Source organism: Simochromis diagramma, unplaced genomic scaffold (genome assembly GCF_900408965.1).
Source record: "Simochromis diagramma unplaced genomic scaffold, fSimDia1.1 OVJJ01000421.1, whole genome shotgun sequence".
NCBI lineage: Eukaryota > Metazoa > Chordata > Actinopteri > Cichliformes > Cichlidae > Simochromis > Simochromis diagramma.
The window spans coordinates 4337725-4357334 of record NW_024387250.1 but is presented as its reverse complement, the minus strand read 5'-3'; the positions used below and the strand labels follow the sequence as shown (position 1 = coordinate 4357334).

Sequence of the window (19610 nt, the reverse complement as noted above, 5' to 3'; positions counted from 1 at the left end):
CAGACAGATGTTAGGACTTGTGCCACACGCTGTATACACTGAGAAGAGTGTTCGGCCAGCTGAGAGGGAGATTTAGTGCATAATGGACATTAATGGTCTGCTGCTGCTTCGTTCACACTGAACTGTACCTGCTGGTGGGTTAGTGGCTTTTAAACATTAAAGAAACGAGCCACTCAATTTCCACATTGGTCTGGCACATGGAAATGTCTACCCAATGTTTGGGATCTGTTGAATATGGAGGAGGAGGAGGAAAGGCAAGCTGTGCGTGGTCTCAAGTTTGGTAACACAGACTGTTAATGTGGGTTTCAGATCAGGGGAAAGTCTTTTATAAGTTAACCACTATGTCTGCATTACGGCGTGGTCCATAAAGTCATCTGCTGTGCAGGTTTCCATGTGGCTAGCACTATTGATTTACTAATGAGCGGGTTAAGGAGTGGTTGATTGCGTTTGTCTGTGTGTTTTCCCGGCGAGTTTACAAGCTGTCAAGGAGTCCTGGTGCTGTCCAGATGAGCCAGGGTCTGCGGTGGGGGAGGCCTTTTAAGCCCACATATCCCACTGAGGGCATTCCTGTCAGGCAGAGCTAATAAAAATACTCGCAGCCCACACCGTACCCTCTTAGCACCATCCAACCACAATGAAAGGCCAAGATAGTGCCACACACTTGATTTTGCAAGATTTTATGTATCATTCCTGTTAGTCTCATTACCCCCAACAAATACAGAGAGTGAAAACACATGAGTATAAGGGTGGGATTTTCATTTCAAGATTAAGTGTGTTCAGGCTATCTAAAGACAACCATTGGTCATACTCACAGTCTTTCCAGCTCCTTCATGTCATCAAAGGCCCCACGCTCAATCACAGTAATCTGATTCTCCACCAGCTGCCTGCAGAAAAGAAGGGAACGAGAAGTTACGTCACGTCAAAGTCTGCAGGGGGTCACTCTGGCTTTAGAATTGTGTAATGGGCTTGGTTTTAGGGTTTAGGGGGCAAGGGATTTTGCAGTATGTACAGTATTTATATATTCAAGTAGGGTGCAGTATATTCAACACTTCTCTTCCACATACACACACACACACACACACACACACACACACAGAGGGCAGTGGTGTGGACTGAGGGGCACTGGGAATCTTGGCAAAAGGAGGAGGGATAGCAGCCAGGAAAGTTTCCAAGGTGGTTCAGAAAGTGTGTGTCTGGTGCTCTAGTGTGGTCCACTGAGTGTAGTAGCTGGGTGGAGAAGAGACGAAAAGTAGACAGGGGGTCAGAAAGTGTGAGGTGAGCTCCAAGTTTTTGACATCTGACTGAATCAAGGGAAAGTGGGATGTGCGTGTGTGTGCGTGCGCCTGTGAAACAGCATAGCTGTACCATATCAGAGTTTTTAGGCACCACATCAAGGCTATTAGACATAAACAAGCAAACATGGATGCACACAAACACAGAATCCATGCACACAAGTTGCAACACATCCCTTCCTCAAGTACAATGCCAAAGCTAAGACACAAAAAAGGGGCTTAGATAGTTTTGGAAGTGTTACAATAACACAAAATCAGGAAGGAGAGAAAAGTGTCCAGCAGCTTTAGAAGCAACAAGCGCTCTCCTTCATTACATACACAACTGTTCTGTGTTGAAGGTAACCTCTCATGTCTCCTGTGAGGCCATGGCGCACTGCAACTCAGCAATCTGGGCTTCCTCCCCATCGAATATAAATGCTAATCACTTTTCACACTCCATAAACATGGAGAGAAACGTGCAATTCATCTCAGATCTCTTTCTCATGAATTTAGATGGAAGCGGAAAAAATGTGATGAGTACTTTTGAATTGAGAAAACTTTTTTTTTCTTTTTTTTGAGGCAACCTGCGGGTACATAACCTTCAATTTCTCTGATCTCTTTTGCTATCTACTTTTTGTTGATTGTTCCTTTATTACTCAGTACGCATTTCATCACAGAACAGAGACACACTGCAGATTTTGAAGAGCCAAGCACTCGGATAGGTGGATATAAATCAGCTGTGTTGATTTTAGACTGACAGAAGAGATGGCAGCTCAGTGTAAAGATAAACCTCTGCTCCTGTTCTTGCTCCTTCTGAGGGCAGGATCAGAGGTCAACCTGCTCTTGCCCCACAAAGCCAACACATGTAGATACTTGTTTTTTAGTTTACAACTTTCATTGTACCAGCATTTTGTTTATCATACTTCATGTATATGGAAGGAAATCCTGTGTGTGCGTGTGTCTGTGTGTGTACGTATATGTGCCTTACTGTGGCAGTGAGAGTGGATCACAAGCTTAACAGCAAGGGAAGTTCTGTTTTTGGTAGCCCTGCAAGTTGTTTCCTTCTTACTTGCTAGAAGCAAGCTGTCGACACGAAGGCATTTAACCTCCACATGAGGGTAGGAGGTGGTGCAGAAAAAGGGGCATGCTTAGGAAGACAACAAGGGACGAGAAACGTTGGGACCAGGAGGGAAAAAATGGGCAGGGGGGATGGGCGAGTAACCATGAGGATTGAAAACAGTCAGACTTTGCAGGGTAATAGGAATTATGCTGAGATCATGTTACATTTAAAACATGTTCGGGTCTACAGCGCTTCCCCTTTAGCAGCGTTTTTAACACCTATAGCAGTGCTCACCAGTTTGTGTGCACATACACACAGAGAAACTTTTATAACTACTTTATTACCCGAAGTCACAAGTGCTGTTTAATTTCACAGGAGAGGGAATTGATGACTTCACCTGAATGTGTTAGCTGTGTTGAGAGCCCATTTAGAACTGGCGCTTGTGTGCACATTACATGCTGATGTGAGGGAACAGAGGGCAAGTGAGCATGTGTGTGTCTAAGGGACGGTAAAGTGCAACTACAACAGGCAGAATACAGTGAGAGAGAAGGCCATTACATCAGTGGTTGCAGTCACTCAGGAGCTTAATGTACTTTGGAGTAGGACTCTTGATGAATGCATTGCCACTTCAGTGGGTTTATGCTAATATCAGCAGAAAGTCAGTATAGCTGCAAACTGCTAGGGTAGATACAATTCAGATATGCATGGCTAGATAAACTCAGCCACCAACATGCTCCACAGATACTCCTACTGTCCAAACAATTCATTACTGCCCATAAACAGAAGGTGAGTACTTACAAAACTCTGAGGTACTTCAGTCCAGCAAAGTCACTCTTAGTGATTCGTGTGAGGTTATTCCCATTCAGCTCCCTGCAAAGAGAAGGATGCAAACAAAAATTAATAATTACATTTTACCTCTGAAACTATTCAGTAACAGCTTAATGAGCGCATAGCAGCATAGAGGCTGTCACACTTGAGGGATTAAAACAACTGCACACTTCTGACAAAAGTGACACACACACACACACACACACACACACACACAGTGCACTTAGTTTTTTGCTAAAACATAATCCTGGTATAATAAATGTTGAGAACTTCTTTAAAAGCTAGTGTTTTTTTGTTGGAAATCAAGGAGGCTCAAGGTGCTAAAAGGAAGTTCAAGCTAAGTTCCAACTCTACTGGGAGATATTAAGACGTCCTTTAAAGCCACATTTGAGCTGCCTGTTTGTCTTTCTGTTCCAGCCTCCTCCAACCGAACACCGCCCCCCACCCCTTCCCTCTCTGTCTGCCATGTCCTTCTACAATCGGTGGGGATTAGCAGGAGCCAGCACAGGGGATTTGGGTAGGGCCACAAGGCCAGAAAGCTAAGTGCTTTGGATATAATGGGAGCAGCTCCCTGCTGGGAGCTGGCCATTGCTGCAAATAAACAGGAAATCAAGTAATTGAAGAAGTGATTTGAATTTTAGGTTTGTTTTCAAGTCCTAACCAGATGAACTTGACTCCGACACCCAAGGTTGTTTGGTGGATTTGTTGACCTCTGGTTTGTGTAAATGTAAGATTTACTTTAAACCTCAATAGTAGATTGTATTCTCCTGACAGAGGGAAAAACAAAGCAGGCAAAGCAAATCATATAAGCCTCGAAGGCACTGAGAGTAATCAAAACACACACTTTGTGTGTTCTATTAACTTTCTGAGCATTATGTGTCCACCCTACACTGACCCCCAGGCACTCCTTCGCAAAGTAAAACCAAAAAACTAGTTCCAAATCTACACCGAAACCACTGCTCTCCCTTCCTCAGTAACTCTCTCGCTCTCTCGTCTAATGACCACTCGAGGGACCGTAGTGCTATGCGGTACGAACGAGAACGGTCATTATAGACAGATGGTGGATGTGTGTGCGTGTATACACAGGTGCATCGACAGGCGAAGCGACAGGACCACAGGAAAATAAATAATGGACTGGGCTTCGTTAGCCTGGGCTCTGATACACACACATGTGGAGCTCATTACAGGTGCTTACGAGGATACGCGCATACACCCACACACATGCCTTTTTGGATTTCCAGTGTCTTATCTTCAGGGTGGTCATCGCTGATGAAACCCTGACAACATTAAAAAAGAAAGACTAAGAGACAAAGATTTGGGGGTTATTAAAGAGAGGGGTGACAGAACAAATATACGGAAAACAAATGCTTTTTCCGTTTAGCAATGATGTTTTGTTTTGTTATATAAACAGAAGCCTGTCAAATATCTGCATGTAAGCTGTTATACAACACCATTTCAAAATCTTTTTATATTGTTTGATATTGGGTGGCTGCACTGAATTAACTCTTTCTGGAAACATCTTCAAATGCTGCAGTATCCCGCAGGAAGTGCCATCTTAAAGGACACACCTGTTCAGCAAAGCAGTGACATTTAGGCAATGCTCAAATGCCACCACCAGGCTATAGTGTTTAGTTGGGATAAATCCATGGATTCATACTGTTTATGACATAGGCTGACCTTTATGATTGACATTTTGAAAACATCAAGCAATTTTTTACAAAGTCCTTGAAATTGCTCCAATGACAGTCAGGTCTTTTAAAGTTGTCCCGACATTAATCTTTCCACCTTAGCTCATCTTCTTCAAGGACAGATGACTTATTGATGCCGTATTGACACAATCCTTGACAGTTCAGTGCCACACTGAGCTGTAAGATTGCATATTTCTTGCATTGTCCTAAGCATGAATTTCAAAAATATATGTACTGGGCAGTGTGTGTGGCTGATTTTTGGATGTCCAGTTGATGTAAAGAATTCTGGCATTCCCATCCATTTCTGTTTAAGGAGGGAGTAGCTATGGTATGTAAAAGAAAGAAAAACACATAGAGAACAGCGGTATACAAACGGTCACATTGTTCAGATCTACAAAAAGATTGCAGAATACGCCCTGCAGACGTGATTAAGCCATGCCTCTGGATTCAGCATTGCTTGTCTCTGTGTTTATTCCACATCTAAATAATGGCACAGTATGCCAAAGTCAGATTTAGTGCCAGTTCAAGCAAAAGTCTGCTGTTTATTAGCTACAGTATCAGTCATTGCTGTTTCCTTTGTTTTCCAATCAAAGAGAGCTAAGCAATGGCTTTTGGCACTGCAGCAAAGGCATATTAACTCCCTCCATATACAGATGTTTTCTGATACTGACTTTGTGCAGGATTTCACATTACAGTACCGCAGTATTACTTTAGAGGCTGAAAATTATTAGGTATCAGACTGAGTTCCTATAGTAAAAAGATTTCCACTTCCCAGTCTCAGTCAAATCCATTCCACCCTCTGGAAATTCTGTAAGAATTCCCAATGCTGACACACTTCCTGAGGAGAAAACGGATTTATGACATCACAATCTAATCCGTCTTCATCTTCTGTCCCAAGCAGATTGATGCCTGAGAGTATTTCCTGGTGCACCTTCCCTGGGGTGGACATGTGGCAGCTATGCTCCATTGCCCTGTATCTCTATAAATTCAAAGGAGCTTGAAACACTGCTACAATGCTGAAAAACTCATTACGTTTATATCTGCCAGCTGCTGGGGTCCCTCTTCTGAGCCTTTTTCTGACCTGTTTCAAATTGAGCCACATTATGTGAAATGATACTCCAAGTCAGAGAATAAGCAAGCACAGGGGCTCACTGAAGTTTTCACACAGATTGATCCACATGTGCTCTTTTTCTTACACACATATACAACTACAATTTCAATATATGGGACCAAAGAATGCATTGAACCACTCCCACTGACTCGTATATGAACAGCACCACTGGGACAGGCAGTTGTGTTCAGATCAGAGCCAAATCACAACTAAATGGTCACAGGAGAAACTACTGTTGGCTGCAGAGATTTTCAGCAGCAGAATCGATTTATGCCAGAAACTCTTCAAAACAAAAACAAACATAGAACCACTGGCTAGCAAATGAGTCATTATGATGAGACAGTTAGTTAAAACAAAGCAGGATAAGGCAAACAACTCTATTTAGAGTTCCCACATCTCACAGGTTTTGTTAATCATTCCATTCAGAAACCATATTACTGCTACTAGGGTTGTCAAAAAAAAATAATACTCAGATACAAATCACTACTGAAAAGGATAAGACGATCATTTGCAGCAGTGTTAATACCAGCAGCGCGTTGTTTGCCTCCTTCAGCTGACACACAACTACTGCAGAATGGCAGGCACACGGCCCTCCTGCCAATAGCACCTGTTCACATGGCTTTGACACTTTGACAAATTTCAAGAGGTCAGAGGTCATGACAACAACATTCAGGTGTTAAAAAGTTATCATAAATGTTAATCTAGCCAGTACCTATGTTAATGCTACCTGTTAAACTATTAGCAATTATCTGATTAGCCACATTAGCCATCTGTCGGCATTAAGCTAGCAGCTAGCAACTATGTGGAGGCTAGGTTACAAATGAGTTCTGCCCATCTGTATTGTGTTATCTAGCTAAATGACTGTTCATTTAGCTAGATAACACAATTATTTGTGTCACCAGAAAAACCAGCACTACCTCACAGAGCCTAAAAATAGTCTCTCTTTTATTCACCACCTAAGAGAATCTTAATTTTTTTTAATCAGGCAGCTTAGAAATATTGTTGTCATTGATGTTATTGTTTTATTAGTTTCAATATTTTTTTTTTTTTTAAAAAGCCCCTTAGTTTTTATGACAAAAAATTAAGACGCATTTGTCTTATTCTTTTTCTCCAATCCTTTTAAAAATAGTATCTAATATTTTCCTGTGAGTCGGTATTGAGTTTGACAATCCCAGGTGCCACACTTTGGGCTCATTTTGTTTTAGTTTTCATCATTTTCAGTGTTAGTTTTAGTCATATTGTGGGGATTTTTTTTAAGTTCAGAAAAAAATATTTTAATATTAACACAGACATCCAGCAGACATCCAAGTAAAAAGAAATAAAAAAAAACCCAATTTAATCAAGCCTTGACAAGCATGTTGTGAGGAAAAATTTGACCAAATTGAAGGTTTTTCATTCACATTTTTTTTATTTGAATTAAAACTTTATTTATTTTTTATTATTTTAATTACGTTTTTTTTTTTCCAAACTACATAACTTTATTTGTTTTTCCTTTTTTCACACCTACTATTAGTTGTTAATACAGTTCAGTTCACTATAATAATCTCAGTCCCATTCCTGCTTTTACTGAGGAGAGTCTGGTTCATTTTAACAGTTGTATATTTACAGGCACAAATTTTACTAACAGGCTGCAAAAAATTATGCAGCAGGCTAGCAAAAGTATTTCCGCAAATGAAAACTGCAGTCATTCTGTATCGCTGCTGTAAGCGCCACAGGACCATTTGTCCTGGACAGCTTTAGCCTGGCAGGGAGGACAGAAGCCAGCTGATTGAGGATTGGTGGCATAGCGCTGTCCAAACTCCTCTTGTGGAAACAATCTGATGAACACAAGCTTGACGTCCCACAGCCTAAAATGTGAATGCTCATTAACCACAATCACACACTGATGATGCTCTTTGACCAGACCGCTGAGCACACATCCTAATGAATGAACAGGTTGAGAAGCTGTGAAGAAGCAAAGCATTCCTCCTCCCGCAGACTTGGCAGCATATGGGCTTGACAGCCGTAAAACACGCAGGTGGAGACAGCAGGGGAAGAAAGACAGTCACTGTGAGACAGAAAAAGGAGAAAACTACTCTGACGGCGTTGTTAGCTGTCGAAAACTGACGGTGTGAAGCAGTGTGGCAGAGGGTTGCCGTTAGCCATGGGAGCTGTGAAGAGCTGACGGGCTGTCTGGGAAATGTCAGTGGAGAAATGAGGCCTAAATGGCTGGAAGACTACAAGAAGAAAGTGACCTACATACTAGATGGTCAAACGGGGTACGTAACCAGTTGACTGAGCACACAACAGTCTCATACTGAAAGACTGTGAGAATGAGAAGGAAAGGAAGAAAGACCACCATGACCAAAATAATACACTCTTAAACCGAACTGGAACACTTCTGTCCACAGTAAGAGGTCAGATTTCTGCTAAACTCAAAACATTCCCTCTATTGAAATGTGGCTTTCAGACAAGCAGTTAAGGCCTTTAACTGTACATTTTTGGTGTGTGTGTGTGTGTGTGTGTGTGTGTGTGTGTGTGTGTGTGTGTCAGTAATCGTGTAAGTCTGCCTGTGTGTGCAGTCAGCGCGTAAAGACCGTCTGAGTGTGTTTTCCTGGCTCCTGGGCTCCTCAAGGGCTATTTACAGTTTTCATTCTGCTCAGTCAGGCCCCAGGAGCAAGATTACTGATAGGAAAGTTAAACATCAAGCGTATCTCACACATGCATTGCCGTCTTACACACACAGAAACACACACACAGCTCCTTCTCATAGCCTTGACCACAGTACGGTCTCCTGCATCCTGTCTTGCTACAGGTAAAAGTCAAGGACCCAAACCCAAACATTTGACTTTTGCTTCTCTTTTCTGGGCCTTCAGACAACAACAACACTCCTGGCAAGAAGATACTATGATGTTTTTTTTTTTTTGGGGGGGGGGGGGCGTCCAGAGCAGTTGCTGCTCTACGCAAAAATTTTACAGATGGAGAGAAAGACTGGGAGATGGAATTAAGGAGCCTGGGAAAAGACCAGGGGGTAAAGTAGCATACAGACAGCTTCTGATCAAACATAGATAACTTACGGCACTTTCTCATGCTGAATTGAATCAATTAAACATCTGTTCCAATGTGTGTTACGGCCACAGGCTGGAAAAGGAACACACACGGGGCTGTAGTAGAGGCAGAGACTGAAGGGTCTTTCATGGTTTGTACTGTAACCGTAGTTTGTTCAGTGACAGATTCTGAGGTTCTATTGTGGCTTTGCATGCCGTATGAAGGCTTTTAAGCTACACGAATGTGTACTTTGACTAGAAACTATGGATGAAACAGCTGCACAGCCACATCTATTATGTTTCATTTGTTCCAAACAGAAGACTGACAAGATGTTTGGCTCACAGATGTGCACTGACTGGTAATTTGATGGACGCAGCATATGTGTTTAAATCTGATGGCCTCGAAGAATAAAGACTTGCCATACATATGACTCTCACCCCCGCAGAGCACACTGATATCAGCATTCCTCCAGCTCTTTGCAGAGGTTAGCCTATCAGCAAACGGATAACCCCCACTGCAAAAACAGGGCCATTTTAAATATTTTCAAAAGAAAATCTATCATCATTTTGATCGTTTACTCGTTTCAGACAGTTACCAAAAGCTGACGGCTTGCAGCTGTGCAAATGTGAGGATTTTTCTTCAGTTCTCTGATATTTGATAGACAATAAAATGGAATAATAAATAAAATGAGAAAGAAACAGCTGTGAGTTGAAGCTCTAAATAACTTAGTGTCATATTTAATCTTAAAATATGAGTTCTAAAGGTGTGGATTCATTTTTTTTATTTATTTTTAATAGATGCATTATTTATTGAGAATTATAAAATGAACAACTTGATAAATATCCAAGCTCTAATGTTGCGGTCCTGTGCCATATTGATCTAATTAGCGTGCAGACCAGTGCAGATGTCAAGCTCATGTGGAACGCTGCCCATAATTTGCTCACAAGACTTCTCTCAAACAGAAGTGTCTCGAGCAGCGTGAAATGTGGATTATGAAGGCATATCCACAATATCAGCAGAGTGTTCACTGATGCGCGTTTTACACACGAACAGACATCACCCGCCCCTCCACTTTCCTGCTTCTTACTGGCTAGTCAGTAGGGTTAAAAGGAAAGATGGTCTTCTGAGAGATGAAAGGTGATCTAGGTGGATTTTCCAAATTTGATTTTCAAGGTCTTCTGAGAAACCAGCCGTTGTAGACAGCCATGCAGAGCAATCAGTAATGTACACTGTATATGTTAGGCTCGTGAAAAAGTGCATGCCTTGGTTTTGGTGTGTTTTCCTGATAGACACGTGCACTGAAGTTATATCGATAGGGTCATTTCCGAGCTCTCGCGGGCTCAATTAAACACTTCCACAGAGTAGCTGTACTCATTAGAAGAGTGGGCCGGTGGGCCTGCGGTGTGTATAGTAACACAGCTGGTGGCTTTGAGGCTTGCGAGTCAGTCATCGTACTCACACTTTCTACACATGTATGCAAAATGTAAAAAGGTGACTTATTGTTTATTAGAACAAAAACTGAAAGAGCACAGTGGAACTATAGCTTGCAAAACCTCATTTACATTACAGCTCACAAAATCCTCGCTCAAAAGGCAGCTATGAAGAGAGCAAGACAGAGAGAGAGAGAAAGAGGACATCCACCTCAGTGTTCAGTACGAGAGGAAAGACCACAGCTGTGTTACACAGGCAGTAAATTGAAATGACAGAGTCCCAGGCCTGTAATTTCACAATGCTCTGCTGTGCATAAACATTCTCTGAATGATCTTCATTCCAGGCATTATCACTCCTCATGGGATTACCAGCTATGAGGATGGATATATTAGACTGTAAAAAAGACCTGAATGAAATTCAGTCTGCCTCAGGGCTAGACCTATTCTGCCCTGTATGGTAAATAACATAATCTAGTTTATTCATTCATTAGCTTTGTGGTTGAATTACATCTCTCTTAACTGCTCTGGTGTAGTAATCCTTTCATTAGTGATTACCACTTTAGTTACTGTGCCAGCCTTGGCTTCTTATCGTGCTTTCAATCCAACCCCCCAGCTCCACCCTTCACCCCCATTTCTTTGTCTTTTTCCATCTTGCGCTCTCCACTTTAGTCACACAGCCAGTATTGGCAGGTAGTAGGCAGGCTGTGTTCAGTCTTGTCAGGGTAAATTATGGATCAGGTGGCCAGTGAGCTGTCAGTTGTACCAGCTATGTGGTGATGCCAAAAACACTACAGGCATTCCCTGGCACAGGCACACATGCCTACCACCTCCAACCCCAAAATGCATAGATGTGGTTATCAAAGCGACCAGGCTGCTCATCTTTAACCACTACTAATCCTCATGTGTTTTCATCTGGCTATCGCTTATTCTCTGCTTGTGTGCAACATACACACATGGAAGCACATGCTGTGGTTTATGCACAAACTAAAGCGAACATCAGATTTATCCAGGCTTGCACAACAGACACAAACACACGCATATGGTGTGCAGCCTCCAACTCCTCTACTCTGGAGGGGCTCCAACATGCCCCCGCATCTCAGTACAAGGTATCTTCTGGCACAGAAAATACATAATCAGTGCACAGACGTTTTGCAGTTACACACACACACACACACACACTCGCAAAAACACACACAACTCCTCCCCTTTTTCAAATCAACTCATTCACAGATGGGACACGCACTCGAACTAAAGAGCGGGCTGTTAAGAAGACAAAACAAGGAGAGAGAAGAGTTTAATTTCATACCTGTCAAACAAAAAGCTTAACTAAGATCCTTTACTGTGCGCGAGCCAATTTAATCAGCATTACAGATGGAGATTTTCTCTCAGTGTTGCCTGATAAAAGGCCAAGAGAGAAGGGGAGGAGAGGCAAAGAAATAGACAGCGAGAGAGGATGGATGCAGAGAGAAAGCAGAGGGGGGAGGGAGCGGCCAGCGGCCCATACACGCCAGGGTGTGATTTTAACACGTGGAGCTCACAGTCTCATTACAGGCTTCGGTCTGAGGAGCGCAGGGGTCAGACCTGATCCAAACCCACAGTGACAAGTGCAAATGGGATTCTGCTGTCTGTCTCAACAGCCTACATACACACGCACAAACACTTTCTCCCAAAAGCAACCCCCTCCTCCTCTAACACATACACACAAACACACACTAAAGTATTGTATACATGAGAGCAAGTACACCCATTCACACAAATGCAGCACAAAACCAGCCTTACAAGGTAAAGTGCAGATTTTTGTATGACGTTAGCCTTTTCAGTTAGCCTCCTAACACTAATACTGCGTTCCCTTGTATTAAAGTTCAGCAGTTATATATACTGGAGCATCACACAATTAAAATCTTTATGATTCAAACTGATGAAAAGAAAGTGTCCGTTAGCATCGTTTGGTACAGACGAGGGCAACAAACCTCTGGGACAGTTACATAAACTTGACAAAGCCATTACTCATTCTTGACCCCAGCAGTGGCTGCACAAGTTCATTCAGATAAACACACATTTTCCCAATACATACACATAAATCTCGCTATGCACATGGGACCATCATGTGGGGCTGGTGTTGATTTGTGCAATCACCTTGATGAATCACCCTTTACAACAACCCTCAGAGGATTGTCTCTATTGTTAAGCAGAACCGCTCAACATGACCTAGACACACAGCTTATACATGCACACACGTAACCAGGGGGGGAGGCAACAACGCAGGAATAAGTTACACATGACCTTTAAGTACTTTGTGTTTAAAATGCAACGTCCTGAGTGAGATGCTACGGCGATAAAATGTGCTGCTGTACATGACCTATGAATGAACAAACAACTTTTAACACAAAAATACTCTTGAGCAGAGGGGCAGGGGCTCGTTCCAGTGTGAATGGCCATTCATGTAAAAGGAAACCACAAAATAACCATGTTTCCTCTCCGCTTCACTGTTAAACCAGCATATGTACAAATGCAACCTGGTAACATGCAGAGCGTGAAGCAGGGAAAAAAAAGGTGTTCTTAGAAATTAAATATGAAAACCATAAAATATGCAGCCGGCTCCCACTATGCCAACGCTGCCTCTGACACAGGCTTTCTCTCCTCTGTTCCCACAGCATGTTTTATTCAGCACTGATATTCTAAAAGCTGAAATAGAACAATCTATTTCCCCTTGCACTCCTCACTTCTGATTTGCTGATGAATATTTCAGAAGAATGTCAGAAAAGACAGAGAAACTCCACTCTGCGAGCCAGCATCCGCCTCATCTCTCCCGCCGTCTCCCATCCTCCCACCGTTTGACAAGACAGCTACGTGATACTAGTGCAAGACTCGCCTAAGTAGCTGATTTGCTTAATTTTCTCCATGATTTAACAATTTGCGGAGTGCGCGTTGAGGAGCTGGAGAAGGGGAGACGGGAGAACGGGGAGAGGCAGATAAAAGTAAAAACTGCAATAGAGGTAAGAAAAGAGGCAAAGCGACACAGTGTGGCGCAGACTGGATGTCAAACCTTGTTCTTAAAGTTCAAGTCAGACTTTACTTTTTAAACTCTACATTTATATGAAAAAAGTGAAGAGAAAAGGGGATTTAAATGTATTTTAGCTTCAAAATTGAGGGAAAAAAATGAAGCTACATGCTGCAAGTGTAAACAAATAAGTAAATTATGGACACATGTGAAAGGCACACATCTGCCTCTGGTCTTGCCAGTCCCTCATGCCTATTTATACCTGACTGGAATGCCAGTTAGTGACTGACTGCCTGAGTGACACACAGTCTCTCTCTGACATACACACACACACACACACATGCACACACATACACGCAGCTTTACAGGCAGGGCTATTGTTCTGTTTCAGTCTAAGCAAAGTCGTGTGCACTACTACAATGTATCAAGGAAATAGAGGGGAACCAGTAAGAAACGAAGATATTAAAGCTTCTTTTATAAAAACACACACTCATGCGCCCACACAGAGAAGTAACTAAAGCAGAGATCGTACTCACAGTCTTTCAGTGTTGCGGGGGATATTCCTTGGCATGGTTTTGAGACCCAGTCCATGGCAGTCTACTGTGGTTCCGCTGCAGGTACACAGGGCTGGGCAGCCACTGGCATTGCCCACTATCAGGGCAGAGAGCATCGCCACCCACATCCAGAGTGGCTGCCTGGCCAACCTGCCCATGCCTGCCTCAAACCAGCTTTCTCTAATGGCCATATTCACCAGAACGACAACCTGCTCTTCTTTAACAAGCCCTTACTTCTCTGTGTGTCCACCTTCCCCTCTCTACGTCTGCTTCCAAGAGTCTTGTTACACCTTACAAGTCCACTAGAATAAATTCATATATTTGATGAATATGAACAAAAAAAAAATTACACGTGAGAAATGCTAATATTTTCCTCTCTGCTGTAAAGCCATACAAATCCTTTTTTCTTCTTGTAGAATTCTTTTGATGCTGGTTTGATATCCACCACAGTTTGCAGATGTAAAAGAGAAAAAAAAAAAGAAAAGAAAAGAAAAATAAGCAGTTGTTTCTTATGTTCTCCTTGCAAACTCTTCTCCTCTCTCTTGTCTTTGTGGAGTTGGTGTGCTCTGGTCTGCACACGTCTGCGTCTCTGTCCTCCGCTCACTCAGTCCCGCTCTGCTCTGCTCGCCTGAAGAGAGAGGGAATAGGCAAAGAGAGGAAAGAAAAAAATGCCAGTCTCTCTCTCTTACACACACACACACACACACACTCACTCACTCACACACACACACACACTAGTCATCCATCACAAGGATCTACAAATAGCAGAGCCCCCGACTCCACCCCTACCCCTCCTCTCCTCACCCACTCCTCTCCCTCCCCATGCAACACCCCCTCCAGAACCCTGCCTGAACTCACTCTCATTCCTGAGATCCCCTTTTCATTCCCTTGACTCTATTCACAATACAAATCTACACCAAGTATCTTTCTTTTTCATTTCTCACTCACTCCACTCCTTCTTTTCTCTCAGGTTTGCCTCCAGGCGAACCCCTAGAGAGAGAGAGACCTAACCTGCATGACACTGCATAACCCCTGCCTGAAGGGAGAGGCTGTGGGGAGACAGTGGTCTGTGTGTGTGCGTGCATGCGTGCGTGCGTGTGTGTATCCAGTAGGGAAGAGGGGAATCAACACCTCGGTCCGGGGAGGCAAAAAGCCGGAATAAATAATCAGTTAGTGTGGGTCTTAACATGTACATCAAGCGTGGCCACACAGACAGAAGCAGCAGCAGCAGCAGCAGGGAACTGGAATAAAAGAAACAAAACACATATATTCAGTCTGCCTCCACAGATCATGAATCTGCAGGGGAGGCAGACCACCGCCATAAAAAGTAAATCAAACACTATACTTTAAGCACAGCATAGCCACGGGAACAGAGAATATAATCTAATATATGCAAATGCAAGGGCAAACCACTAGAATCCCAATCTTACCTGCTCTGTTTTTTAAATTTGTCAGAGCAACTGGCACACAATCTGTCTCCCAATGCCAGGATCATACACTGGACTCAAAGCTAAAAATATATATATGTATTTAAAATAGAAAAAAAAAACATTAAAAAAAAAAACGATATGTGGCATACAGTGTGTGAGAAAGTGTTCCCGATGTCCTAGTTTTTTGCATGTTTATTGCACGTAGATGTTTCAGATCATCAAAAACATTTTAAGGTTGCGCCACGGCATTTCAATCGGATTCAGGTCAGGACTTTGACTTGGCCAATCCAAAGTCCCCAGATCATCACGCTTTTTTGGAAAATGTGAGACAAGTCTTTTTTTGGTCACCAGTGGTTTTCTCCTTGAACTCTCCTATGGATGCCATTTTTGCCCAGTCTCTTTCTTATTGTTGAATCATGAACTCTGACCTTAACTGAGACATGTGAACCCTGCCGTTCTTTAATGCTGTTCTGGGTTCTTTGCCAACCTCCTGGATGAGTCATCCATGTACTCTTGGAGTAATTTGGTAGGCTGGTCACTCCTAGGAAGTTTTACCCCTGTTCCAAATTTTCTCCATTTGTGTATAATGGTTCTCACTGTGGTTCACTGCAGCCCCAAAGTCTTAAGAATGGTGGTGTATTATTTAAGTGATTTCTTGATTCAGCATATCTGCCAGTAATCAGGCCTGAGTGTGTTTAGTGACACTAAACACTAAAATCATCAATTAAATCACATTTAATTCACAATTTAACTATACGTGTAATTACTTTTTCACACAGGACCAAGTAGGTTTGGATAACCTTTCTCCCCTAATCAATAAAATCATTTAAAAGCTACATTTTGCATTTCCTCAGGTTATCTTTATCTAATATTAACATTTGCTTGATGATCTGAAACATGTAAGTCTGACAAATATCCAAAAAACTAGAAAATCAAGAAGAGGTCAAACATTTTTTCACACCACTGTATGTAGGAAATCATTTCCTTTGCAGGAATTAATAATAAATCTTTTTTACTTAGTTAAAACTGTGTGTACATATATCAGAGACTGACTGAAGTTGACAGTGTAATTGTAGCTCTCAGGAAACTCTCCAAATGCATTTCGACTTCATGGAATTGCAAATCACTATTCTAGATTTTGATAGAAAATGGAGCTCTGATCTTAATGACTTCAGGCCATAATTGCTGGGTTCATTTATATTACAAAAAAGCATTAAGAATAAAGGTGACAACTTAAAATGAAATGTGAAACTTTATAAAGAAAGAAAAGGAATAACTCCCATGGATCAGACTTCCTCACTGTGCATGTCTCTGATTTTGCATACTGATCATCTACTTAATTAAAGACTCTTCATAAACCATTAAGCACCATTAATTAATACTTAGGCCACTATTACGGCATGTCAGCTGTTCTCCCAAGAGATGGGCAGTGCTTTACTTCAAATAAGAGAAGACAAAGACAAGATGCCTTTAAGCACCAAGATTGCCTCAAGAAGTGATTGAGTTGGTGTCTGTATTCACGTTTCTGGTTTTGCAACTTGTTTTTTTTTTTTTTTTTTAAGGATTAGTCAAGAACTATCATTGCTATGCATTATTAACACTTCACACTTTTCAAAATATAAAAATACTGAAATCTTTACTATAGTGCGTATCAGACACCTCAGCCGTGGCTCTGCTCAGCTTGAGTGCTTTAACTTTACAGAGAGATTTGCTGGGATGAGCAGATCCCTCCTAACATTAATATCAGCAAATCACACAGACATAACAACCCCATTCACGTTAACTGACAAAAGGCACAAAGACAATGAAGAGTCACAGATGATGCAATAAGATATATTTGAGTTTGTGTGCATCTGTCTGCTTTGATGCTTGTCCAGTTCAGAACATGCACATATGAATGCGCACATGCAGGTGTTCGCACTTACTCGAAACAAATCAGTAAAAGCTCCATCTGTCCCAGTAAAAATGTCAGTGCAGTATAGAGCTTCCTTCAATGAATGGTTAATTAAAGAGGAGACAGTGGTGTTTAGTGGTAATAGGGGGTGGTGGTAACATCCCTCCGCTCTCACAGAGCTTTGAGAGGAATGCACACAAATATGCAAAAGGAATAATTCTGCTGTTTACAAAGGCATAGGACGACATAGCAGCATTTACAATAGTCTGGCAGAGGAGAGTTTGCAAAACAGAAGATGTTACCAAGAACTGACTACAATGAGGAAAACCAATTAATGTGGAAGCATTACATATGCTTAGGCACCCATGATTAAATTCTGTGTTACTGTGAAGAGCAAACCAAGGAAAGGAAGTCCAAAAGGTATAAAACGATAAAAAAAAATGTAAATAATTGATTCATTTAAGCAAGATAAACATGTTTTATTCCCATCTTTGCGGTTTTATAAGCCAGAGGTCAAAAAGCTTGGTATCATGTGTGGTCAATATCCTCTTTGACAACTTGCAAATGCTTCATGGAGCCAAGCCAAGAGTTCCAAGAGTTAGAGTCTTGGTTAGAGTGGATTTCGAGGTGTGTTTAGGATCATTATCCTGTTGCTGAATAAATCCTCTTCTTTGCAGCTTCAGCTTTGTTTTTTTTCCCTTAACAGACACTATGCTAGAATTTGCTGCTAATTAACAGAATCCACTCTGGTGACACTGGCTCCAGCCCAAACACAAAGCAGTGATGTGTTCAATCCTGCATAGCTCTCATAGAAAGTTTTGTCTTTTACATCTCAGCTTGCCTTCATTATTTCTGTTAATTGCCATTTCTTGACATTACAGATTTAAAAACAACAACAACAACAAAAAGCAAACAGGTATTTTTGCATCTTCTCTTCTTCAGCATTTTAGGTGTGTTTAAAAGAGCTTATGCTTAGTGGGACTAGGAGGAAGATTGAGGAGTGTTTTGGAAACTGCACCACCTTCTTTTCAATGCCTGTGAACAACATCTGGTCTGACAGTTCAATCCTTTTGGATGGAATAATAATTTTGCGTTGCCCAACTCTCTTTTTTTTCTATAATTGTGTAAAACAATACCAAAATATCTTCATCTTAGCAGACACAGGCTTTTGTGATTAGTTCATCCTTCACTCACTTTAATAATTTACATTTATAGAAACCTTAAACAGGGGTTCCCACATTTATGCATATTTATGCTATTTTCATACATCTTTCACCCAAAACTACTTATGTAGTTAACTAAAAAGAAACCAACATATACTTGAAAATTAAATACAAAGAAACCCAAAATTCCCACAGTGTGCTTCCGACCAGTCATTTGTAATTCTCTCTAACACAGCTGTGCCTCGGAAAGGCGTAAAAAAACCATATATCTTTTAATTGTGTTTTCCTTTTAACGCAAATGATCCGTTAGTGAGTTTAGAATATGGACAGAATTAGCCCCCTCTAAAAGGCATTTTAATGCATACATTCAAAGCAAAATCACATCCACTCACAAACCCACAAACATATATATTTTGATATAATGTGAAGTTGATTACAGTACCAGTGAGTCATTTTACAGTCATCAAGCTCACTGCTAAATAAAACCCCTGTGGAGTTTTAGCTGTAAAACAATACACTTCCTTTTGGGGACGTTGTCTGTTGTATATATATATTTAGGATTTGGGGAACATTCCCATACATGTTTACAGCATATACTTACAATACCAACCATACATTGACACCACAATGACAAACAGGCATTCACGCTGTTATGGAAAAAACATTTTCTTGCTACTCAAACTTTCACCCCATAACTGCATTCGCAAGTTGTCTTCTTCTATTTAAATTCATTATTGATCACTGGCCTAAACCTTTTAATGCAGGTTTTCAGGTTATTTGGTACAATTAAAACAACTCATATGTACTTTATTGACAACTTTCAGGACGTAGGATGTTTTGATATGTCCTGTTAGAGAAGCACGAGTTTCAAGTACAGGGAAACCTTTCAAGTAGCTACTTATATATGAATATGAGTATATGGTGGGCATGTCATTTTATTTTAATAAATCCTGAGAGCTTACACTACAGAGACAGCTGCAGCAACCTTTATACACTAGTGACTCAAAAGTGGATAACCTCTACCCATGAGTCTGTACTTCACTGATTATTTACAACTAAAGGGCGCCACCTTGTGGCAGGAAAAAAAAATACATAAAAGCAATGCAGAGGTTCAGGCAGAAGTACTTAAATTGTGATGATTAATAGAATAATA

General features: G+C 41.5%; 1 protein-coding gene across 4 annotated transcripts in view; it reads right to left on the bottom strand.

The window, feature by feature from the left end:
* Positions 1-14710, bottom strand: part of LOC120715044 (slit homolog 1 protein-like) — an 82331-nt gene extending 67621 nt beyond the window's left edge. For all 4 annotated transcript variants that reach the window (XM_040001781.1, XM_040001783.1, XM_040001782.1 and 1 more), the window contains exons 1-3: positions 13953-14710; positions 3130-3201; positions 813-884 (exon numbers count right to left, since the gene is read on the bottom strand). In XM_040001781.1, the coding sequence (XP_039857715.1) occupies positions 813-884; positions 3130-3201; positions 13953-14161 (353 nt within the window). In that variant the 5' untranslated portion in view covers positions 14162-14710. The remainder of the gene's footprint in view (positions 1-812; positions 885-3129; positions 3202-13952) is intronic.
* Positions 14711-19610: the final 4900 nt, after the last annotated feature.